The sequence below is a fragment of the Pituophis catenifer genome, unplaced genomic scaffold (assembly GCF_029215685.1).
Source record: "Pituophis catenifer annectens isolate HBS135680 unplaced genomic scaffold, rPitCat1.0.hap2 SCAF_2, whole genome shotgun sequence".
In the NCBI taxonomy this organism is placed as follows: domain Eukaryota; kingdom Metazoa; phylum Chordata; class Lepidosauria; order Squamata; family Colubridae; genus Pituophis; species Pituophis catenifer.
In genome coordinates, this window is record NW_027256882.1 from 232,613,332 (window position 1) to 232,638,507 (window position 25,176).

General features: G+C 36.6%; 2 protein-coding genes across 7 annotated transcripts; both read right to left on the minus strand.

The window, feature by feature from the left end:
• On the minus strand, positions 1-9,354 carry QNG1 (Q-nucleotide N-glycosylase 1). 3 transcript variants are annotated; one of them, XM_070938662.1, is made up of 5 exons: positions 9,216-9,354; positions 7,098-7,447; positions 3,928-4,187; positions 2,528-2,723; positions 1-733 (listed from the first exon to the last, which is right to left on the minus strand). In XM_070938662.1, the coding sequence occupies exons 2-5, from the start codon at positions 7,432-7,434 to the stop codon at positions 501-503; spliced, it is 1,026 nt and encodes a 341-aa protein (XP_070794763.1). In that variant the 5' UTR covers positions 7,435-7,447; positions 9,216-9,354; the 3' UTR covers positions 1-500. The 3 variants fall into 3 exon arrangements, with proteins under 3 accessions (XP_070794763.1, XP_070794765.1, XP_070794764.1); XM_070938664.1 differs by having other exon boundaries at positions 7,098-7,479; XM_070938663.1 differs by lacking the exon at positions 9,216-9,354 and adding an exon at positions 8,638-8,743.
• Positions 9,355-10,701: 1,347 nt separating this feature from the next.
• Positions 10,702-25,131, minus strand: HNRNPK (heterogeneous nuclear ribonucleoprotein K). Of its 4 annotated transcripts, none has more exons than XM_070938665.1 (16): positions 25,016-25,131; positions 22,754-22,810; positions 22,590-22,648; positions 22,073-22,170; positions 21,906-21,962; positions 20,582-20,625; positions 19,650-19,722; positions 18,811-18,924; positions 16,031-16,159; positions 15,421-15,722; positions 15,044-15,098; positions 13,016-13,066; positions 12,495-12,516; positions 12,333-12,415; positions 11,922-12,091; positions 10,702-11,221 (listed from the first exon to the last, which is right to left on the minus strand). In XM_070938665.1, exons 3-16 carry the CDS (start codon positions 22,636-22,638, stop codon positions 11,188-11,190), a joined length of 1,281 nt encoding a protein of 426 aa, XP_070794766.1. In that variant the 5' UTR covers positions 22,639-22,648; positions 22,754-22,810; positions 25,016-25,131; the 3' UTR covers positions 10,702-11,187. The 4 variants fall into 4 exon arrangements, with proteins under 4 accessions (XP_070794766.1, XP_070794767.1, XP_070794768.1 ...); XM_070938666.1 differs by lacking the exon at positions 25,016-25,131 and adding an exon at positions 24,560-24,705; XM_070938667.1 differs by lacking the exon at positions 22,754-22,810.
• Between the last annotated feature and the right edge of the window lie 45 nt (positions 25,132-25,176).

Here is a 25,176-nt window from a genome sequence, read left to right on the forward strand (position 1 = left end):
TTGATTTTGTTGTTGGTTTTATTCTTTAGTTGTAATTTCAGAATTTTTTTAAAAAGTCTTGTGTATAAACTTTGAATCAATGTTGCTGAATGACATTACAATGTTTTGAACAAAATAATTCCTGCTGAGCAGCACACAACTTCAGAAGGTACATCAAATGTAAACTGAAATTGTCTTTACTCAAATGCATGTTCAGATACATGCACACAAGTAGGTAATTTGATTACAATAATATTAATTTGTAAGATATTTTTTGATTTTATATGTAATCCAGATTTTTTATAGTTTCATACATTTTAATCAAACCCATTAAAAATATATTGCTTACAGAATTGGAATGTCAATATTCAAGAAAATGCCTTTCTTCTGATAAAATGGAGATTAAAGATCCAAATCTTAATACATGGGCAGCCATACAATTTTTTTTAAAAAAAATCCAAATTATATACAGAAATTTTGAAGACTTTGATGCTTTATGTCATTATCATTTATAAATGGCATTAATAGTATATGGAACGTACACAGTGAAAAGGTATTCCTTTCATATCTTCTCGATGATCCCGAGCATAGTCCCATAGATAATAATCAAGGAGAACCGCATTGATCGTCTCACTCATGTTGTCACCTTTCTTTTTATAAAGTTCAAGCAAAGCACTGCAGATGAGCTCACAACACCAAATACTACAACCTCGAATCTCTACTTCCTGATTGTCTCCAAACTGGAACATATGCCCTGCAAGGTACGGAAGGATCAAAGAAAGTAACATGAATAAAGAAAATGGGAATATATGAGGAAATATTTTAATCAATGTATACTAACTTTTTTTTTTACATTAACCGGGTTCATTCAAATTGAAAGGGTTGCAGTAGTTTTGAATTGCTTATTTATGTCTCATTCCCCATATTTTCTTTGCCCTTCATAACATTCCTAATACTTTTCCTAACTAGGTACAAATGTGCCCTTCAGAAGGATCTTTGATAGTTCTGTTTGAGTAGGCTGTTACTCAAGAGACTGCCTGTATCCTATCAGAAGGCCTTCACATTAGAGGTAGGCCAGGAATTATTGTTTCCTGCATTGTATTGCACAGAAAAAGGCAATCTTCTTGCAAATGGAAACATGAAACAAATTAGTGGAATCTCAGAAAGAAAATGGTTCGTCTCAGCTCAGCATACACTGATTGGATAACAGCCATAGATTTTTGAATGGCAAGAGGAACAAAGATGCAGGAAGTTTAAGAAATGTAGTAGAAATCAAGAAAAGTGATCTAATAGCTAATTTCCACATTCAAGATTAAATCCATAAATGAGAGATTCCTAGTGCTTCTGATATACATTAATAGAAAGTAAAGGTTGTTGAATTATATTAGAACTTATTTTAGAATAGACAAATAAGTACAACATTATCAGTGTCAATATAAACTATATTTAGCAACAGTTAAACAGAATTGTAAACAAGCCAACATGACTCCCTGATAAAGCTAAACATGCAACTATCTGCAGTTATTAAATTTCTTGGTAAAAAAAAAATCCCAATCATGGACTTGCAACATGGGCAATCAAGTATTTAATTACTCTTGAATACAAATCATCAACCCTTACAAAAGTTCCTTTTTCAAATGGATTGACAAAACCTTAATACACATATTCTTGAAGAAGTTGTTAGTTTTTCCCTGCTTTTGTGACATGAGGAGAGGTCAGGAGAGTGCATTCTGTTATGGCTCTGGCATTTTGAAATAGCCCCTCTAGATTTTTAATTTTATTTAGTTACATTTAAACATTTATTTGAAATAGCGACCCTGGTTGGCTCACAATGTCAACAGCCGACAAGGTACAATAAAAAATAATAAAAATGGATTGCAATCTAGATATTAGTTTAGCCTAGTTGGTTAAGATGGTAGTTGCAACCTTCTGATTCAACATCTGCCGCTTTGTATATGCAAGTGACACTGACACTTTTGTACAAAGGGTTTATGTGGTGACAATTGCCAACTTGACTTTTGATTCCTCGATACTGTTAGAGAGGAACATAGATGGATGGAAGGAAAATAAGATTTGGCAAACAAAAGTACACATGGATTGAAGTACCAGGAAAAAAAACTGGGTATACATGTTTTAGCAATCAAATTCCTCATGTTCATCACCGACAAATAATTTTAAAATGAAATGTCTTCTTTCCCAGACAAGAAATGACATTCTATATCTGAAATACCAGAACAAAAAATTTGGAAAATAATCTTACTTTTCCCTTTTATTTTTTTCTTTCTGCATAATAAAAAGTGAAAAAGGTAAAGTACTTAGTTAGCACTGTCTTTTACATTTATACTCAAAAGTAAGTAATTGGGGCTTACTCCAAAGTATCTATGTAGGATTGTAGATTGTCACGAATGAAGGCAATTGTAGATTGTGTTTTCTGGGGATAGATAACTCAATTTCTCTTATGTTTATTTCTGCTGCTGAACATCAAAGACTACTGATATAAAGTGGCAGGTGAAATAGAAATTCTTCATGATCATGAAGAATTTAATACCTTTTTTAAGTTTGTTCATTAATTCTTCTGAATATCTCATTGCTCCTAAATGAACAAGAACTTGTGGTATCCTGTAATCAGCAAATATAGAGATTTTGGAAATATCACTGAAGCAGCCATCTCCTTTCCCCTCCAATACACTCCAGGTGTCAGCCACAAGAATCTGCGCCCGTTTGTAAAAAACTACCTTTCTACCCTGGTAGGAAAAGGAGAAAAAACAACAACAAAGTAATTAGAATGATTGGAATGTAGTCACATTTACAAATTTCAATTGTTAATTTCAACATGTTATTCTTACCACCTTTCATTTCAAAAGAAGCTAAATATGATGAGAATTATATGAAATATGACAGCTCATACACGAGGAGGTTAAAGTGCCAGACTTCCCAGGAGTGGGAAGATACAGGGTTAAGCCCACTACATGGAAGAAATCTCCTGGAGCAGGGGTCCCCAACCTTGGCAACTTTAAGTCTTGTGGACTTCAACTCCCAGAATTCCTCAGCCACTAAAGCAAAGCTGGCTGAGGAATTCTGGGAGTTGAAGTCCACAAGTCTTAAAGTTGCCAAGGTTGGAGACTCCTGTCCCGGAGGACTCTGAGCCAGTCACTATATCTCAACACAAACCTACTCCATAAGGTTCTTGCTCTATTGGAGGAAAGAACACTATGTACTCTACACTATTTTTGCATTAGTTTCATTATTGCCTAATCATTGCAAAAAATCAAAAACAGATGCAATAAGATATGATGTAAGAGCAAAACACTATAAAAAGAAGTATCCAGTAACACCTCCCCTCTTTCATTTTCTCCCAACTATTACCTGCTACAGTATTTAATTATAACCTGCTTTAAACTTCTACGGTTATGTGCTTGAGTCATTTTTTTTTCAGTTGTTTTAATCAATCTGTCTTTTCTCTAAAAGCCATAATATATCTTGCCTTGCTAACAAATATTTTTTATGTAAGGGAACCATTCCTGACTTAATTTGGTCAGACTTTTGTTCTGAATATTGGATATAGCCTATTTTTCCATTGCTCTCAATCTTATATTATCAGCAAAGGTTGTCTTTTCCAAAATTGTGCCCTCTGGATTCTTGCCATTGTCATCATATATCTTGGTAAATTGCTATATATTTAATTTATACACACTGGAATAATTCTTAATACAAATATCTGTGGTTTCAATTCTGTAGCAGTTTGGGAATATTGGTAATATCATTATTGGCCTCACTATCTATATTAGATAATAAGATCACAGGAGATGTGTGTTGTGGTATTTTCCACCCTGCCACAGCACAAAATGAGACACTATGGTAGGCAGCAGTTCCTTGTCCATTTTTCTCATCAAAAAGAAAGAAAGAAACCAAGAGGTTAGCTGAAAATGCAGACTGTAAGAGATTTACCTGAAACGTAGCTTCATCTCTGAAAGATGGGAAATTTTCCACTATTATCTGTAATAATTTTTGGGCACTTTTCCCACTTTCTTTAACACATGTGAGATAGGAGCCTCCAAATTTCTCCAGCAGAATTGTTCCAGCTTCATTTAGTACACGATGTCTCTTCTCAATTAAAGGCATAGGCACCTCTGTATCAGAACGAAATGCATGCTTCACCTGATCTAAGGTCATAGTGGCATAATAAGAAGCACTAGTAATGGGTGTTCCTTCAGAGAGGGCAACAAATAAAAAAGAATCATTAATTACATTTGAGATAATTAGTAAAATAAAAGATGAAGATATTTTAAAAATGTTCCAATTAGGAAACATACAGAATTTATTTAGGCTGATTATTGGATTAACTCAGGGGTGAAACGCTCCCGGTTCGGACCGGATCGCCTGATCCTGTAAGCGATGGTGGCGGGTGGCTCGGAGAACCGATAGCAAAAATCCCTGTGCCTTCTCCCCACCATGCCCAACTGGGCTGCATGATCATCAGAGGCTTTTTTTTTTTTTTACTTTTAAAAGCATTTTTTCTACAACCTCTTCCAACAAAAAAATGCTTTTAAAAGTAAAAGAAAAAAAAGCCTCTGATAATCGCGCGGCTCAGCTGGGATCGTCAGAGGCTTTTCAAAGCATTTTTTTCTGCAACCTCTTGGCCAAGAGGTGGTAAAAAAAATGCTTTGAAAAGCCTGACGATCTCAGCTGAGTTGCCTGATCGGCAGAGGCTTTTCAAAGCATTAGAAAAAATGCTTTGAAAAGTTAAAAAAAAAAAAGTTGGCTATGCCCACCCAGTCACGCCCACAGAACCGGTAGTAACAAATTTTACATTTCACCCCTGGATCAACTAAACAATTTATTTCTCAGTTAATTTACCTCTAAATATGCTCTACTGGACCTGCTATTGGAATGACAATTTAATATACTTTTCTATTCAAATTATTTTTTAAAAAATGAAAATATTGATAATTTTTAAAAATACTTTTTTCCTTAGATTGACATTAGTGAAGACAACTCAGTAGTTAAAGATGATCATTGAGGAGAAAGGGAGGAGAATATGTTAATGTTTTCTTTGAGTTGAATTTGACTGCTGGTGACTTCAAAGACCTGTTCATGCAAGTTCTCTGCGTAACAGCATAGAAGCAATTTACACAATTGGTCAACCTCTAGTAGCCTAATCCTGCTTAGCTTCTTTTTGTCCAAGATTATGCTGAATGCTCCAATGGATAGAGATCTTGCAAAACAAGCTGTGGTTCTTACAATTTTAAGCAATTTAAAGATCTTTATTTGAACTGGACTCAATTACATGGGTGCCAATAAGCAGGAAAGAGTGGAGTAAATGGCCAGAGTAAGTCCTTGTGAGCATTTCATAACTGCCAAACAAGGAATTGTTTTATATTTTATTTAGGGTTGTTTACATAAACAATTGAAATCTCCAAAAGGGGTAGTGGTGGTTGTATCTCTCCAGTCTTATTAAATTATTTTTAAATTCTTTCCTTAGTGTTCTCTTCCAAACTTAACATTCTAATGCATGAGTGTCAAACTCGCGTCATCACAGCGGCATCATGTGATATATCAGGATTTTTTCCCCTTTCACTAAACCAGGCGTGGGCAGGGCCAGCGCGTGACGCATCCAGCACATGAGGGCCGTGAGTTTGACAGCCCTGTTCTAACTGACCTATATCTATTCTATAGATATAGATAACTGTTCTAACCTTCTTCTAACTGACATATATCTTGACCGATATGAATCAATAAAATGTCTACCTACTTTTTCTATTAAAAACTATCAGTTGTGAAAATTAAATAATGCATGTGAATACCAGATGTTTAAGATAAACAAGAGGAAGATGTTGACTTTTCCTGATAATGCTCCACTTGTAAATTTCACAAAGGCATGCATCTTACTCACCACAGCCTAATTCTGTTGATATACTTCCCTGTTTATTGGGAGAAGACTGCAAGAGAAATTAAAGTGAAATTTGAAGAGGCAGCTTTCCAGTCTGGGCCAGCTGCCTTCCACTACACTGCCCTCAAGGCTTGTCTAATACCATGACAGCATCTGTTTGTGGGCCAAGTCTCCATAGCAGAGACAAGGTAAGAAACATATAGATTATTCTTTATAATCATGTTCTGATCCTTTTTCACCTAATGCTTTATAATAAGGCATGTCATGTGAAGTTTCCTAATCTTTATTTTATTATTATTGAAAGCAAGTCCCAAACCCTAATCCAGATTAGTCCCAGTCAGATTTGTAGGGCGAACGCATCTGAGAATTAATCCGTCCTTCTGTTATTGCAGCCAAGTTTCTCCACATTCTTCCTTCTGGCAGAGAAAATTAAAAGAGGGGAAATCCCTCCAATGGGAATGCCTTTATTTTATTTTGTCTAATTCCTGGTCTGATGGGCAGATTTTTTTGGGGGGGAGGGATTGCCTTTATTTTATTTTGTCCAATTCCTGATCTGATGGGCAGATTCTGGAGAGGAAAAAAAAAAGTACGACTAATCTGTGTCTTGATACTTTGGAATGGGAGTAAACATTTTTATGCTGCTCATTCAGTGTAACAGGTTGCTTGACCACTGAAGCTATTCAATGCTATATTACAACAAGATAGTTTGATGGCACTATATGAAATTACATTCATAATCACCTGCAAGTAGTCCTTGACTTACAACCATAGCGACCAAAGTTACAATGGCACTGAAAAAAAAGTGACATGACCGGTTTTCATACTTAGGAACATTGCAGCATCTCCAACGGTCATGTGATCAAAATTTGGAGGCTTGGTAACTGGCATGTATTTAGAACAGTTGCGCTGTCCTGGGATCATGTGATCACTATTTGTAACTTTCCCAGCCAGCTTCCCGCAAACAAAGTCAATGGGGGAAGTCAGATTTGCTGAATGACAGAATGATTCATTTAACAACTGTGGCAGAAAGATTGAAAAATGTTGCAAAACACAGTTAACCACTGTCTTGCTTAGCAATGGAAACGTTGGGCTCAAGGACGACCTGTAATTTCTACTTGACTTTATTCTACTTCATGAAAGAGTCTTGTTTATTCTATTGCTATTCATATATCTGTAGTGTAAAGTCCAAACACCCTTCAGTCTAATCAATGTAATTCAGAAAACTAACCTTCATCAAGTGCTCTGTTGATGGCAGCACAAAGAGACCAATAGCCACTGTAAGTCTTGCCTTTGTATTTCACCAAGCATTTATGGTCTTCATGTTCAGACCAAAAGGAAAAATTGAGCACATCAGCAACAAATACCCAGTTCACTGCATCTTCACTTGCTTCTTGAGGGTTTAACTCATGAGATGATTTCCAGCCAGCCACACTGAATTCCTTCTCTGTGACTTTATCAAACAACATCTCTGCAACCTTTTGCACACCACCGTCTTCAATGTATACATCTTTGCTGTTTTCTGCTATAAACTTGGCAGATTCTTTAGGATTTAAAATTGCTTCCATATTTTCCTTGTTTCTGAATAAATGTGATAAATGTTAGTCTTTGACCTATAAATACAGAGTTGATAGAATTCAAGAAAGATACATAACATTTATTCTGTTGACAATCCATTTATCTTCCCAGGTCTTTCCAAATTGTAAGCAATCCCTGTACAGGTTATGCAGCAGTAAATTCTATCAGTTTAACAGTGCTTATTCTCAAGTTTGTATACCACTGTAGCCTTGACAATTCAAAAATGTAAAACTTTTCTGTTCTTAAAGCAGCACCACCAATTTTGGCAATAATGTTTGTTATTCTCTACTGAAGCAAAGCCTTTACCTAGCTAATTGCATATATATTAAAATAACAAAACATCTTATTGAGCCTACCCAAAATTGAAGAGAATGGGAGAATTACACAAAAGCCATGCGGATGGATACATATTTATTGTTTAACTGAAGCACTTTGCAACTTTTTTTAATGATCAAACCATCCTTGCAGACCATATATTGAAAACAGCAAATTTGTGGCATTGCAAACAGAATTTTTTCCAAAAGTGCCAAGGATTTTAGGCGTTATTAGAAGGGCATATGTGAACATTAGCACTTAGATATTCAAGAAATGGGTGAAAAATGAAGTTTGTGCTTCCAATATTTCTGACATATTTCTGATTTTTTTTTCCTTTTCAAAGTCCCTTTCCTCAACCACAGCACCATTTAAGCTTTCTTCAAAGGTACAAGAGATAAGTAGATTGGTCATGCAAGGTTATCTGATGTGTCTCAGAAAGCAAAAATTGCAATGGGATAATAAAATGTTGAATCCGATTCTTGAGGACCTCATGGACAAAGTCTATGCCATTGTCTTTCTCCAACTTTTGTTTCTTTTTCTTTCACTTAAGTCTCACCTCTTTCTTTGCGCCTCTTTGGGCTGCAAAAAAATTGGAGGACCATTAGATGGTAGCAAAGAGTTAAGAGTTAATATCCTTCTGTAACCATTCTAAGGGATAAGTCCTATTTTCGTAGAAAGCCACGATTTCCTATAGAAATAAAACTAGTTGCGATTGCCCTGAAGGCTTTAGCTCCGCCCACTGAATGCAGAGATTCTGTCGGTGACCAATACAGTATTTTGATTTTTTAGAAAACTTTTCCCCCAACCACCTCAGTTAAAAACCAATATTGCCTAACAAAATGGTCAAAGCGATGTCTTTTTATCAGAGGGAGATTCACCTTTTAATGAATGCACGAACGGCAGAGATGAAGTGATAGAAAGCGCTTCTATTCTCAGCCAACCTAACAAGGGTTCACTCGAACAATAGACGTGAAAAAAGTTCCACCCCATCCTCCGTCCCCCATACCCGCCACGATTCGTACTTTCGCCGATCGCTTTAGGAAATCTTGCTACAAAATAACAGCGACAAAGTAACACTTTAGGTCTGCGCTTTTTCTCCACATCAGAATTTTGAAATGTTGATCTAGTGCAGCGCCAGTCATCGAAACACAAAGGCGACGCGGCCAGAAGCGGATTACTAACAGGAGCAGCGCTCGTCTGCCAATCCGATCCTATTTCCTGGAGTATTTTCTGACCGGCAGGCGTCAAGTCGCATTCAGATTGGTATTTGATTCTTGGCTGATTCTACGGTTTTCATGACAGGCAGGAAGAGAACAAAAATGTGTCTTTTCCTCGTTCTCTACTCACATGGCCAAACAAGGACTGCCTGCGGATCTTAGGCCTACGTAAAACACCCGGAAGTGTGCAGACTTCTAGCAAAATGTCACGTCTTGCCAAGAGAACAAATCCATCTTACCTTTAAAGATACCGTACTCGATTTGGGTATGCTTTGCTCAGTAAACCCACGAGTGATCTCCGTGGATACAAAACTGCGTTTCTTCTTTTCAACCTTTTTCTAATCGTCCTTGCTTCACCCTCCAATCAGAATGGACTATATTTGCATAAATTAGTGCGGAACTCAAAAAGGTTACCGGATATCGGCGCCAGCTGCAACATGCTCTTATCTCGCGAGGAGCTACACCCATGTTTTACTGCATCTTGTGGAATGAATCCTTAGCGGGTTGGTTAAGTTTTTCTTTTTTGCATTATTACGCTTGACTCCTGGCAGCTACTTTTCGGTCCACGCACTTTAAAAGCTGTTCAAATGCGGCCGCCTTACGGGTTGTAGGGGTGGTTACCTGGCCCACTTTCACTCCTGGCTTTTTGTAGCTAAGGCAGAATTAGAGCACATAGCCCTCCACTTAACCAGACTTAGAAGTGTGTATGTGGGCGAATCAATCTTCGTTCATGCAGTCTTGAAATGTGAAACTCTTCAGAATCTTCAGTTCAGCAATCTGCAGTAGGTAATTCAATCCTCCTTACACCATCTGGGTCTTACTGGTTTTAACGTTTCCTATTAGTTTTTTAAAAATCATCCCACACCATCCTACAGGGTCCCTTTTATATCAGGATTTTCTCCCTGCACAGGAAACACTTGAAAATACTGTTCATTCAAAAACTAAGAACTTTTTTTAAGGAAATATTCATTCATGGAAATCCCATTGAATTCAACAAGGCTTACTTCTTGACAAGGTAATGTAAATATGTAAACTGTTTTACAAGGTTGAAAGTTTTTGCATGGTCTTGAAATCTCATACCTAATTGCAAACAGGAAAGGAATGGTTTTGTTTAGCATGAAGTTAAAACACAACAAAAAACAATTAAAAAACAGGTTCTGTCACATCCACATCCACCTCAGTATTATTACAATTTTTATTTTATTCAATAAAAGAAATAACCTTGGAAACTATCAGTACAAATGGCCAGGATTTTACATGAAAACATTCAGATTGATTTAGCACACATTTCCTATGCCAGTCAATATGAAAGATACAATTATTTCATTAAAATCTTTGTACAATGGAAACATATTAAACAAATTACAGTTGAAAATGGGCAAACTTGCCAAGGCTATTATCAAGCTTTTAGTATTTTCTATAATTGCTTGCTATTAATTGACAAAACAGGTTTTATAAGATTTTATTCAAACCAATGTAACGCAATACAACAATTAGGGAAATACAACTTGAGCAACAGAAAGAAAACAATTTGACGTATGTTAATTTCTTTACACATAGCAAAGTTTAAATCAGTGCAATCAATACTTCCCATTTACCAACATATTTGAATTGGTACTCTGTTTCTCCGGTATAGAGAAGGGAAAAAAAGCCAAGCACAATAAATGTAGACTGTAGAGTGTGTATTTTAAGTATGGAAAATACTCAAAGAAAGAACTGCAAGAATTGTTTCACTAAATTTATTTTTAAAATCATAGAACATTTTACAAAAGAGTGCTTACATTTCGCACACTGCATTGAATGGATGTTGGGGTAAGCTATCAGCTACTACCCCATTTCAAAAACAAAAAAAAGTATAAAGCAGATGGGTTCACAAATGACAGAAAACATTACAGTTTACAACCAACATAGAAAAAATAAAAATAAAATCTACCATCTCTGCTGCTGTTTCAAAATACCAAGGTTAGTTTTGCAGGCCGTCCCAGCCTCACCCACCTATATGTAAAGAACTAAAACATTACATCTGGTGACAGCAAAAATTTCACTACACCTCAAATGCAGAACACCTATGAAGCAGAGGAATGTTGGCTTTTTAAACAGAAGCAGATTTAAGAAAAAAAAAAGATGCAGGACTCCTTCAGTTCTTCACTAGTCTTAGAAAAACTTTCCAGAATACTGCTTCACACTATAAAAAAGAAAAAATATCTTGCATTAGAATCCTTCAACATCTGCATACTGCTTCACACTATAAGGAAAAAGAAAAAAAAAAGGCATGTATTAGAATGGTTGAACAAACAACTTGAATCAATATTTACAAATACATTTACAAATATAAAATTATATAAAATTATATAATATGCAACATTTATCAATTTATAATTAGCTAATCTACAGGCAAAATTAAAGTTATACATTACAAGATGCTCACTAAATAGTTGATGTTAAAGAAAATAAAGCATGTAAAATCTAAAGCTGTTATACATGGCAGAAAAGGAAGCGGTGTGAAATGCTGCATTAACAGCAACAAAAGCTTTCAACTTGTCCTGTAGAGGCATGGACTGTGCCATATGGTAGACTGCGATTTGTTGTCACTTTAGTAATCTAAAAACAACAAAATCACTAGTCTTCCACACAGAACTAGACCAACGTCCAACTGAAATCTTCTATATTTTCTACAGGCTCTATATAAGATTAAAGTAGGTTTTTTGCAGCAGTTTTCACCAAAGAAATGAGAGCTGCTTTGGTTAAGGACACTTCCTGAAAGATTAGTTTTGAGTGCTTCTTCAATGAATCAGAATGGAAAATAGAAGAGAAAGGCATACTACTAAATTGAGAAGTTAGTATATAGTATGACTAATTTTTTTCTCTAAATGCTCTCTTTATAAAAACATACACACAAGCAATATATCTACATGAAATTAGTAACAACTTAAAAGGCAACTTGCCTGTTTTGCAGTAAATACTGTGCATTTTGAATCTGATCCTGTGTCCCCGTAATAGTTATTATTCGATCTTCTGAGCCCTCTAAGGGTTCGTCGATTTTGATTGAAGCTCCTGACTCGTGGCGTATCTGTTTAATCCTCTGACCGCCTTTTCCAATAATAGAACCAGCCAGCTGAAAATAAGAGTATATTTTACTGAAATAGTAACTTCTAATCCATAATTCGCTTGAAAAAAATAAGATAAATAATGACTGGTTCATGCAAATGAAAAATCAAACGTATTTTCACTTATTCTCTTCATATTCTGAGCAGAGTATAAATTTGGTACTGGAACTTGAGTAAATATAACAAACTCTCCTAGAAAATTGCTTTTTTTGTTAGGAAAAGTAAAAAGGAAGTAAATTTTATACTTACGTCTTTGGGTATTGTTACTTGTGTTGTAATGATGGGTCCACCAAGATCTCCGTAAGAACCACGACCCCCTGCATAAGAATAGTCTAATTTAAAACGTATGCATCTTGCCCTTTAAACGACTAAACAATAAATTTTGTTCAATACATATGCATGAAAGCTTACCATAACCCGATCCACCCTCGAACTAACAAAAAAGGGAGAAAAACAAAGTCTAAGTTTTCATATAAGAAATTTTAAGCTATATAATTGTTACAAAAATATTTCACAAAATAAAAACTACAATTGCTGAAAGAATCTTATGTTATGTATCTTTAGACCCAAGCTGGCATGAGAACTTTGGTTTAAGAAGTATTTAGACTTTATTTCAGATATAATCTCAAGATGAAATAGCAGGGAGAAATGTTGCAAACCGTGATTAAAGAAAGCATTATATCTGCCTATTTAGAAATACATCCCATCAAATTCAATGGTAATTATTTTCAGGGAAGAGGATTTCGGATTTTACTTCATTACCAAAATGTAATGAAATTTAGCAGCTTTTCCCTAGGGCAAGCTATTAGTAAAATTAGCTCCTGATTAATCTGCTCTTGTATCAAGAGTATGTTTAAAAGACATTTTTCCTCCCTTTTCACAAACTGCAGCAAATCACCTAACTCTACAAGGGAGACAGAAAATGTACCTACCATTTCTGGTGTTTCTATGTCATCACAAGCACTGACATGACACTGCATCATCTTGCCAAGCAGAACACAGCACAAAGAAAGGGGGAGGGGAGGAAATCAGTGAGGAACTTCAAGCAAAATTGTAAGCCAAGTTCTAAATTATAGTATCTTTACAAGTGTATGAAAGCTATAGTTTTAATATTAATTATGTCAGATGAATATTGAGTTATCATAGGACTTGAGAGTATAAGAGAGTAAGAAAAACAAAGACACTCTCGAAATACTGGCAATTTAAGCATACTCATACACAAAATGTTATTTATTGCTGAGTTACAGACTGAAATACACTATGACAATGTTCATTAATCCAGACTTGCTCCAGTTATACAATAAATACAAAGAATCTTCAGTGAAGAATTTTGGATCCAATAGAGCTTCCCACTCAAGTGAGGGTCATCTGCAGCCTTAGAAGGACGATAGCAATTCAGGGCTGCAGAGGAAATCAAAGAGGAATCACCTCATTCCTTCTTCTAATGCCAATGAAAAACTACTGGGTGAATTTCTAGATCCAAAATATTTACTTCCTATGTGTATTAACTGACTGCCATAATGCAGAATCAAGCACTTCTGGTCAAAATGCTGTTACAATTTGTTGTACAATGAATAGAAATATACATCTCCTAGCTAGAGATAAAGGGATCAATATACTTCATTCTCTGGAGTTAAATTTGTTTAATTTCCAATTTATGATTTTAAAACATGTTCATTCAAAAAGCAAAGTATTAATTTCAACACCTCAATCATCATCATATTTTCTTGGTGGAACAATTCTACTGTAATTTTATGCAGACAGAATAGTTCCAGAAACATGCATATTCTGCTTTATGTAAATTAGTACATTGTACAGATTAAACATTTAAGATTTAAAGGTACAATCATACAGTTGGGAAGCAAGTTTTACTAAATCAGTGGGACTTATTCCATTATAAACAAATACAGAACTGATGAATCCTTAATCACAATTTGTCTTACTTAAAAAGCAATAGCAAAACACTCTGAATCATGATAAAAAGCAACAAGGAAAAGCAAGAACTTTTTTTAACAAACTGCTCAGTCACATATACTATTGTATTGCTGTAAACAGCACTAACAAGGTGAAACATTCTCACAATATTCAGATGTCTCAGGTATATTACTATTACATACTCAAGGGAAAAAATCCTGAACATCGAACATCAAGGCAATTATGTTATGCATGCATATGGTCATATAATACATACAAATGGTTTAAATTGCATTAACTTATAAATTAAATCAAAAATGTGTGTACTCTCTCTCTATATATAGACAGAGCAAGTCTCCCCCCCGCAAAATTTCTCTTATTTATTTTTCAATTTCATAAAGTAAAAGTTGGTCCCTAATAGAAGGGCTTCTGAAAATCACTGATTTAATAAAAGGAATCTCACTGACAGAAGAGGAAAAAAGGCTATTATCATTACCTCTCCTTCCTCAGGATGCCCCCCTCCCCCCTTTTCAGGAGTAGTGGAAACTTTGTGGCATTTGGAACAGGGACAATTAAATTCTTCCTCACCATTCCACCAAAAAAACGAAACAAATCTCACTTGAGTTTTGGTCAAGTAATATTGCAACACAAAGAAAAAAACTGTGGAGTTAAGCCTTTCTTTGCATAAAACAGTTGTACCAATAGCCACTTAAATTGTTGCTTAACACACTTTTTTTCTGCAATAATCATTCCAAAGTACAGAATTAGTTGCTCTAAAAATTGGCAACTGCTAACAATCCAACGTCTTTTCAACATCTTAACTTCCTCATTTCATTCTCTTGCTAAGAAAATTTGGGAGAACACCCCCATTCTGTAAACAGGGAATCGCATTTGAAGTAACATTCAAATATCTGTATTTTGAAAATCTTGCTAAATTTAAAGTTAGTTTGAAATAAAAAAGAATATTCTATCATCTCTGATATTTCTTTAGAAAAATGATACAGTATGTTCACATGGTCAGATTTATTCTATTAAACCAAACTTACCATTCCATCATAACGATCCCCAGGTCTGCCTCTTCGATCATAAGACATAAGGTCCCTTAGGAATATAAAATAAATAACTTGTAATATTTACCTGCATCATATTGCAATTCTACTTTTCTCCACTATCTCACATTTCAAAATACAGGGCCTCCAAATAAATAGCAAATTCAATTGGTGATGAGAATGAGGCACATCTGCTTTTAATTTAGAAGAATATCCGGCCATCAAAGTTGCACTTATTCCTGCTCCATTCTTACTAAAACTTGCACAAACTGCTATTTTGACTGACTTGTAATCTCTTTATCTCCATCCCTAGTTCTGCTGAACACATACCCAACAGAGATCATCCTTAATGAGTTTTAAGAAAGTAAACTTACCCGCCTCTAGGAGGAGGAGGGGGAGGAAGAGGAAGATTGCGAGCTCTGCTGCCACCTCTACCACCACGACCTGGAGGAGGTGGAGGTGGTCCTCTGCGAGGGCTCATATCATCATAATCTCTTCGTGGAGGCATGGGGCGACCACGGCCAGGAGGCATTCGATCAAAGCCCCCTCTGCCCCGCATTGGAAACCCCACAGGACGCCCTCTTCTGTCATCAAACATCATTGTAAATCCACCATAGTCATAAGTTTCATCATAAAAATTGGGGTCATAAGGCTGCGCACGTCCTTTTATTGGTGACTAATATAAAAAAGAGAAACAAATAATTCAATATATTCAGTCATCTCATTTTAAACCTTTGTAAACTTTCCATTGCATTTGCTTATTAATATGCTATTCTGATTGTACTATTACAAAGAAACAATAAAACAGCAATAAAGTACTGACCAGATAATATCTATTTTAGAAATGTCTAATTAAAATCTAATCCTGTATCAGATAAAGTGTTTTGCCTTTCTATACATTACTATATGCCTACTTATTCGATTCTAAATAGACTTTATACATAGAGGGAGATAAGCATGTAAATGTGTTCTAAATTAAGTTACCTCTGATATAAGATCCAATATTATTTTAATGCATTCCACAACTCTATCAGGTTTTCCACCAATTAGTACCACTCTGTCAGAAGAATGAGGGCAACATTCTTGGAAAAGCTTAATAGTGGTTTGAGTGTTCTGTCAAGAAAATGAAGAAACTTTTAAGCCAGTAATTTTATTTATTTATATTCCACCTTTACTGTTTTTACAAATAACTCAAAGCAATAAACATATCCACTTTTTCCTAGTGTATTCCCGTAATGTTTAATACTGCTGTTAAAACTCTGCCCTTCATTAAACCCACTCTAGAATTGACTTTTTCACTACATCTGAACTGAAAAATCAATTTTGCTTGTAATGGATTTCATTTCAGTCACCTTCAATCAAATCTTTACTACTAGTCATAATTCTAGACAGCATCTTTTGCAGATGCTATAACAGCATGGAATGGAAAGTAATGCAATGTATAGAATCTCATATGCTAGCATGGAAAAGAATGAGCTGGCAGAACAATTCACCTACTGAATTGATCAATTCAGAAAGATAATCAGAACATGAATGTTCAAGAAATTCTATTGTTAACATATTCCCTTCATGAAAATAAAAAAAGCAAAGTCATATCTCCAGAACTACATGTTATAATGCAGTTTTCATTGTGTTGCTCAGCCACCATTTTAGGTAATGGAAATGAATTATCTGTACCCTAGTCTCTTTAGTGCCAAAGGTTCATTATGTACAATACAGTATCATTAATACTTTTGCAAAATTTATTCAGTTGGGCCACTTGACATAATACTTAAACATGACCTTTGTGTTCCACTGAATAATTGGCATAATATTCAGTGATCCTTTAGATTACCAAGAATAATGGGTACATAAACTACTACCATTACTATGAGTTGTTTCCACTTGCTAGTGTATAAGCAACACTAGAAAACATTTAAAAACTTTTAAGCAATATAAATTTCATTTGCAAAATTAAAAATAGGTTTAAGTATAGTGCTATTCAGCACTCTGAAAGATTACCCTGTTTCTCCCAAAATAAGACATCCCCTGATAATAAGCCCAATTGGGCTTTTGAGCGCATGGCAGTAAGGCCAAGCGCTTATTTCAGGGTTCAAAAAAATACAAGACAGGGTCTTATTTTCGGGGAAACACAGTATGGTAATTTTAGTACTCGGTTAAAATAAAGAATTTTCTCCTTTTTTTTCACTGAAAGGTAAAAGACTTTCTATATATTATAAAATATTTAGGCTTTTTGAGGTTGAGATTCTACAAGCATAGTTGACACTAAATATCACCTGTGTTTACAATGTTAGCTTTGAGGCTTTATTCTCGTAATTTCACATCACACAGCGGACTATTGTATTTCTGGCACTTACGGAGTCATTTCTGACAATTATCCAAAAACTGCAAGATGCAAGATGCAGCAGCCTACACATTGATGGTACAAGCCAGTTCAGCAACAGAATAGCTACTTTTTGGATACTGCATTTGTTCCAAAAGGTGTTAGGAGTAGAATTAAGTTTTAAACTTTATATCCTTACAAGATAAACATCAAATAACTGCGGGACAGCCTCCTCCAAGCTGAATGACCTATTCATTCTGCTTGGAATTTACTTAATTCAGAAAGTGGGATTCTGAAAGTAATGATTCTCTATTGCTGTTCTTACTCTCTGGAATACTATCTCCACCAATATTACCTTTCAGAAAATAATTTTTCCCCAGGTCTTTGGAGACTTAATTTGAGTTCTTATTTATTTATTTATTTATTTATTTATTTATTTATTTAATTAAATTTTTATACCGCCCTTCTCCAAAATAGGACTCAGGGCGGTGCACAGCCAAGGTAAAAACAAGACATATATACAAACATGGTGAATCTAAAAAACTATTTAAAATAATTAAATGTTTTGGCCGAATTAAAACCATTTCCAATTTAAAATCAATTTAAAAATTAAAAAATTTGGTCAAGCCAGCCCAGCTTGTTGGAATAAATAGGTTTTTAGGGCCCGACGAAAAATCCGGAGGTCTGTTATTATGCGTAATTCTGGGGGGAGGGTGTTCCAGAGGGTAGGCGCCACCACAGAGAAGGCTCTCCCCCTGGGGGTCGCCAGCCGACATTGCCTGACGGACGGCACCCTGAGGAGGCCCACTCTGTGTGAGCGTACTGGCCGGTGGGAGGCTATTGGTGGCAGAAGGCGGTCTCGTAAGTACCCCGGCCCTAAGCCATGGAGCGCTTTAAAGGTGGTCACCAACACCTTGAAGCGCACCCGGAAGACCACCGGAAGCCAGTGCAGCTCGCGCAGGAGAGGTGTCACGTGGGAGCGCCTCGTCGCCCCCATGATCCCCCGCGCGGCCGCGTTCTGGACCAGCTGGAGCCTCCGGGTGCACCCCAGGGGGAGCCCCATGTAGAGAGCGTTGCAGTAGTCCAGGCGGGAGGTGACGAGTGCCTGAGTGACTGTGCGTAGGGAGTCCCGATCTAGAAAGGGACGCAACTGGCGTATCAGGCGAACCTGATAAAAAGCCCCCCTGGCCACGGCCGTCAAATGATCTTCCAAGGACAGCCGTGCGTCCAGGAGGACGCCCAAGTTGCGAGCCCTCTCCTCTGCAATTTAACTATTGCAGTATTTTTGGAAAATTCTTATGATCCAATTTATAAAAAGTCTGCAGATATGTAACTGGGCTGGTATAGATACACTGGAAATAAATACGCAAGAAAGAAAGCTGGCTACATCTATGCTGAGAATATAGTATTTTTAAGGCTTTCAAATGACAAGTTTGTTTACCTCTCGAAGTTCTTTGATTTTAGCACCCTTGACACCAATAATTCCTCCAGCCAAACTCTGGTGAATCAATAGTCTCAATTCACAGTCAAAGTCACTTCCTTTGTAATGCTGGTACTGTTATAGAATGTAAGAAATTAACAAAACAATGATATGAACATTAATTAAATTAGTATTTTTTAAAAATAGAGTTATATAGGTATGTTGAATTAAAACAGAGCTGCTACATGCTGTTTTCCTCTGTTCTAATTTCTATAACTCCCCATCTACCAGGTCTAGATTTAGTTTTTTTAATTAAAATATGTTGTGATTTGAAGAAACCCATTCTAGTTATTTGCAGTTAACGTATTCAAATAAAATTATATTTCAAACTATTGTGATACTTTGGGAGTTTGATGCTTAAAGCAAATAATCCTGCTAAGGGCTTTACATTAATAGATTTTCCACCGAGCTGTTTTTATTTTTTTTACATCAAATAGTCATATATATTGGAAGACCAAATAACCCTTACTTATTAGTATGTGATTAGACAATGACCTTTATAGTGCCTGAAATGTTAAAATATTATATGCTTTTGCTAATGGGGGTGGATAGAAAATGCCTACTATGAGGTCTTGGAAAATGGCTGTCAATCAGTTCAAGAATACTGAATTAGGTACGATTATGATCTTAGTTGGCAGAAGAGAGTTTCCTAGTTCCTGTAATTCCAATATACAATTCTTCTATATATGCCACCACCTTTAGACATGCTTTCTCGTGTTAATTGGTGAAATTCACTATCAAAACAAATGCATCCAGATGTAAAGATTCGGTTATGTAATGTGAAATAGATGAATACCTACCTCCTCCAATGTTGGGATAATTTTCTTCAGAATTTCTCCAATTGTTTCAATATCTGCACTTATACTCAGTATACTGTTAAATCACATCAATGTGTTACAAAAAGAGGGGAGGGGGAAATGAAGTAAGTTATATATTCATATGTATGCAGATTATAAATCAATTCATAGAACAGAACCTACAGTTAATATTCCCCACTTAATTCTGTTTACTGAAGATACAGAACATGCACCTTTGTTTATGCCCAATATTATAAATGGTATAAGTTTAAAATAAGGTTTGGGAGATAGCGAATGAGTTTCTTGGAAGGAGTCAGATTAAGTGGACAAGATACTGATGAAGAATTGAAAGCAGGAGTGAATATTCATGTTCCCCGCCACCATTAATTTAGGACACCCTCGCTATTACATTGTTAAACTGGCACACCTTCTCATAAGGAACGTGAATATGCAAGAGGTGAACACTGTATTTGGAATAGGGTTATGAGACCAGTTAAAAATTAGATTACTAATGGGCTCTGCAAGAAAAGAAATACAAACGCAAGACAAAAAGACAACACAAATGAGAAGTGAAGGAGAGTGAACCAGGAGTTAGCATTTCATCAGAAAAATTATGAACAGGCAATGCTGAGGGAGCAAGGTGGGCCACAAAGACAGAGCAGAGCGAGAGACTATTTTGAAACAATCTGATTTACAATGCAGAAAATATACAATTGAAGCTGTGCTCCTTCCATTGAAATAAAATTAGTGGTTTGTTGGGTGGGCAACTCACGTAAAAGTTCAGTGACAAAAAGACTTAATGGGGAAAATAAGACAGAAAACTTAAAAACAATACACCGTCTACGGGGATACTATTTAATTATATAAAAGGCAGGTAATAATATACATTTCTCTCTTTCTAATCAGGCAGTGAGGCATAAACTGTTGGGACATACCGCTCGGGGCCACTGCTGTCTGGGACTGAAACACTGGCATTGTACTGCATTGGTCATTGGCGTTCGTGGATGTTGGCAATGGGCATGGGCATTCAATCAGAAGTTGTCAAGTAAGGCACCCGTTTGGCAACGAGCACATTTTTGGGCATAGCCAACCAGGGTTTTCACATGGGCGTTCAGGGGCGGATGGGCCAACGTCATGGTGGGCAACGCAGGGGCAAGTCGATCCAGTACATGGGCAACGGAGAGATATATGGCCAAAAAAACAAGGAGAGGGAAGAGGGGGAAAAGCAATAAATTTTAATTTAATACAAACTATACTCATTACAAGCTTAAGTTGTTCTGAAGACTTAACACAATAACGGATAGCTACATTGACTGTGGCTTAACAGTTATGGACCGTAATAATGAGTTACTTGGCCTAAACTATTTTGAACGTTAAAAGTTGCAGTAGCAGGCTGGCTCATGAGGGTAGACACAAGATCTGTAGAGATTCAGTTTACTGAAATCCTGGGAAATAGGGAAAGCCACTACTAATCCAGGAATTATGTGTATGAAATCTGGATTTAGGTATGTGAAATTTTAAGTACACTAGCTTCAGAAAGGTCAGTTAATGTACAAGTGATTACTACCCAGTCTTTGCTTATACCTCAGATCTAGTAACTAAAGGTTGACAGTTATAACATTCTACAAGAGTTTATTTTACAATATAATGAAAATATCAAACACAATGTGAAACAATGTAGTGCCAAATAATTCATTAAATACGAGTATTACTATATTGAAAAAATTGATTATGCACAATAAAGATATTGCTTTTTACAAAGTTTGGTGCTAAACTATAAAGCTTAGATAATGCTAAACGTGTCTATTCACAAGAGTCAACCCACTAAAAATGTGTAAATATATTTAAAATTATATTCACGTAAAATTCCTTCCAGATGAGAATATAGCTACCATGCTGATTCTATACATAAAATACTCTGATGAATCTTTCTCTATTAGAGAAATAAGCTTGGTGCACAAAAAGCATTGTATACCTAAGTAAAGAATAGTAATCTATAATGTCTTCTAAAAACTATTTTTAACGAATTTTCAAATATAAAAAATTAAATATGCTACCACTCTTTGTAAAGTTACTGTAAAATAAAGGATAGGGATCTCATCATATTACTTTATGTCTTAATTCTAAAAACGAATTGTGAGACTTGAGTTTAAAGATGGTTATAAAGGCTTAGACTAGCCTATTACTTAAATTATGCATTACTAGAAATATATTAATGCTATGTTTTGCAAAATAAGGGTTTAGTTTGTAAATACTCACGTCTGTACGAAGTGCTTTAATATTTTTGCCACCTTTGCCAATTACTGCTCCAGCATTCTAAAAAGAAATATTATGAAGTAGTTTAAGATTTCCTAAATAGCTTCAATAAAGAATAAACACCGGGGGGGGGGGATAGGGGGTCAAAGTAAGTTAGAAAATAAACATACTTTACTCTGAAGCAGAATGCGCAGTTCCACCATCTCATCAGTGTTCCTTGACCTTTTGAAGGCCTGTTCCTCTTCTATATCCTCAGCTGGTCGTTTCCCTAACATTTAAGAGAATAAACTGTTTACAAAAAATGCTTTTTAATAGCTTCTTGAAGCATGGAAGCACATGTATCTTTATTTCATGCACCAATAATTTAGTTATCTATCATACATCCTATCATCATTTCCAAAAGAGCATTGACAAAGCCCTCTAGGATTGGGGAAGATAAATATTTCAAATGAATAAATGAACTTTTTCGGGTCTTTTAAATTCAATTTTAATCAAAATTATAAAAATGAAGATGTAATAGTCTGAAATCTCAAACAGGATAGCCAAACAAATTTACACTAATCCCTAAGCCCTCATCTGAAATACAGGGAGCATGTTTCAAGTTCCAGTAACAGTTATGGGGCTCATAATAAATCCTATTATATAATTAATATTGTAAATTTACTATTTTATCGTTTATAAACTTACCATTTGTCTCTGTGTTAGTAAAGGTCTCCTCTTGCTGTTCAGTCTCCATTGTTTTCAAACTTGAAGACAAAACCGATTAAATATAAATATACCGAAGTGCTCACACAGAATCCTCAGCTTTTAGAGAACATGACAGAGGTTAGCAACGGGTTGCCAGCACTTACCAGTATTATATATCTTTGCCAAGTAAATCTTCTGGGCGGGATCAACAATCACGTAGCCTATGAAAAGCAGCATACATGAATGGATGATCTTGTTAATTTACAGGGGAGTGCGTGTATCGAGTCAGTCTTGACTCCTGGCAACTACATGGACAAGGATTTTCATAAGTGATTTGTTACTGCATTTTTCCTAGAGCTGAGGGAAAGTGACTAGTCTAAACTCACTCTGCTGACCTCCATCCCTAAAGTAGGACAAAACTCAGGTTTCCTGGCTTCTAGTCCAGCACCTTAACCACTAAACTGAACTGGCTCTCAATTTACAAGTTAGGCTGCAAGAATTAACATAAAAAGTGAATCAGTAAATATATTTTAGCAAATATATTGCTGTTCTGCAGCATTTATTCTTTTGACTAACTTTATTAACAGACCATGTATTTTAGTTGGCACAAGTTAATTTTAACCATTTTAATTTCAATCTGAAAGCACAACTATTGTTAAGAAAAAAAATCACATCCTGCTACTTCTTTTTCTTACGAAGTGCAGGTTGCCTGCTTTGATAGCTAAAATTTATTTCTATATATGTATAATTCTTTTAACAAGCAAACTATTACATTGGATAGGTCATCAAACTAAATTTCAGGATATGTAATTTTATATACGTTTGTTATAATCTCTTTATTAAATATTATTAAATTGCCCTTTAGCTCATCTTGGAAGAACAATGAATGCAAGTTCAACCCAGAATTGTAAACTAAGATGACCTGAACTATTTTAGATGAACTTACAATTAATGTACAATTAGGACACAAAATGTTGTAACATTGAAATAAGAGAAATCAACCGATAATTTTAAAATTGCAATGAGTCTGGTATTGCTACAAAGTACAATATTTCTTCACGTTTAGTACAACCTCATTACAACTGGTAAAATATATGCCCATTGCGTACAAAGGATTTTGGTTATATATTTGAGGGGGGAAAATACTATTTACAGTCCTTTTAGTAATCGACAGGAGCAACAGCTATATTGGAGAGGTCGCGTCAAGCATGATTAACTGTAAGCCCTGGTTGAAGGCGAAGAAAAGGAGCCTGGGCTATAAAGCAATACTGTTCAAAACCGATCTCCAGTTCTCTCTCTCAATCACGCGAATTGCGAGCAGGATGGACAGCAGGAACCAGTGGCTCGTTTCTGGCTCTGACAAGGCAGGCCTGATTTAACCATCTTATCCTAAACGACTTCCTCCCTACCACGATGATACAAAAGGTGAAGCCTCGTCGCGACCAGAAATTGTGCAATCTCGAGACTACCTCGGATGAAATGCCAACTAAAAATGGCGGCTTTTAACGCCAGCTTGAGCAGTAATGGCGATCACGAGCTGCTGAGGAGGAGTCCCGAGCGGAAGAAGCACCGCCACGCGGCAGCTCCAGAAACACGGGATTCAAGAAGACACAAAAGATGCCTGGAACCTCCTTGCCCATTTTTTCCCCTTTTCCCAGGGAAGGCGAAGAGGGCGCTGGGGCCTACCGAGGTCCGTCCCAATCGACGGGGCCACCAAGGAAAGGGAACGCCTCGCGCTCTCTCCTCCTCGCCCCTCCCAACTACAACCAGCCGCCATGATTCCTGCACCAGGAGGCACTGGGGACTACCAGGCTTGAAGCCCGGTCACCTCCTTGCCAGCCATGCGGCACTCGCAATCGACGGTGGAAGGTTAAAGGATAGCCGCAGGCCGAAAACCGCCTCTCTCGCCGTGGTATAAAAACACCGGCCCACCCCTCAACAGAAGACGTTTGCCCATTTTAAACACGTACCGGTTAATTTCGTAGGCCTAAGTATGTGGACACTACATATATAGTTCCCACCTACAAAAGGTGGAAGGGCGTTAACGGTCAGTCCGGTAAGCTCGCCCGGTTTCCTCACCAGGCAGCGGACTAAACGCCGCCGAAGCTGCTTCCCAAGTACGATAAGAGCTCAAAAAGCAAGAGCGCGCGCACTCACCCGCGCTACTGTCGCTCCTATTCGCTCGCCTGCTGCACTCCTGAATCCTTATTGGCTGTCACAGGTGTCGTTCTTTACCTGGGAACACTATTGATTTATCACTCCCGCCCTCCGTGGCAACTGTCGGCGCGCCGCTACAGCTAATTCTGCTTCAGGCTGTTAAAGCGCGGCTGACGCTGTAACGTACCAGTATATATATCTAGATCTATCGCTCCTTCTACCTATCTTCTCTGTTTCCTTTCGCCCCTGTTTAGAGAGTGGGTACTTACTGTGGGGGAGGGGAGAAAAAGAACGTTTAAAAAAATCGATCCCAACCGCTTTACAGTCGTTACCGCTGCCTCAAGGAGAGCGAAATTGACCCTAATCAATGCGCGCGAGGGGAAAAACAAAATGGCGTCGGCGAAAACTCCGCCTCGTCCTCACAGTCGAT

Bases quoted from the DNA above. Each gene is read 5' to 3' on its own strand.
- HNRNPK (XM_070938667.1), bottom strand. From the start codon at position 22,638: ATGGAGACTGAACAGCAAGAGGAGACCTTTACTAACACAGAGACAAAT. The intron at 18,925-19,649 runs GTAGGTATTCAT...ATTCTATAACAG, and splicing joins TTATCCCAACATTGGAGGAG to TACCAGCATTACAAAGGAAG. The intron at 12,517-13,015 runs GTAGGTACATTT...CTTTTTTGTTAG, and splicing joins ACATAGAAACACCAGAAATG to TTCGAGGGTGGATCGGGTTA.
- QNG1 (XM_070938662.1), bottom strand. From the start codon at position 7,434: ATGGAAGCAATTTTAAATCCTAAAGAATCTGCCAAGTTTATAGCAGAA. The intron at 4,188-7,097 runs GTTAGTTTTCTG...CCCTCTCTGAAG, and splicing joins CAACAGAGCACTTGATGAAG to GAACACCCATTACTAGTGCT. The intron at 734-2,527 runs GTATTAAATTCT...CGTACCTTGCAG, and splicing joins AATGAACAAACTTAAAAAAG to GGCATATGTTCCAGTTTGGA.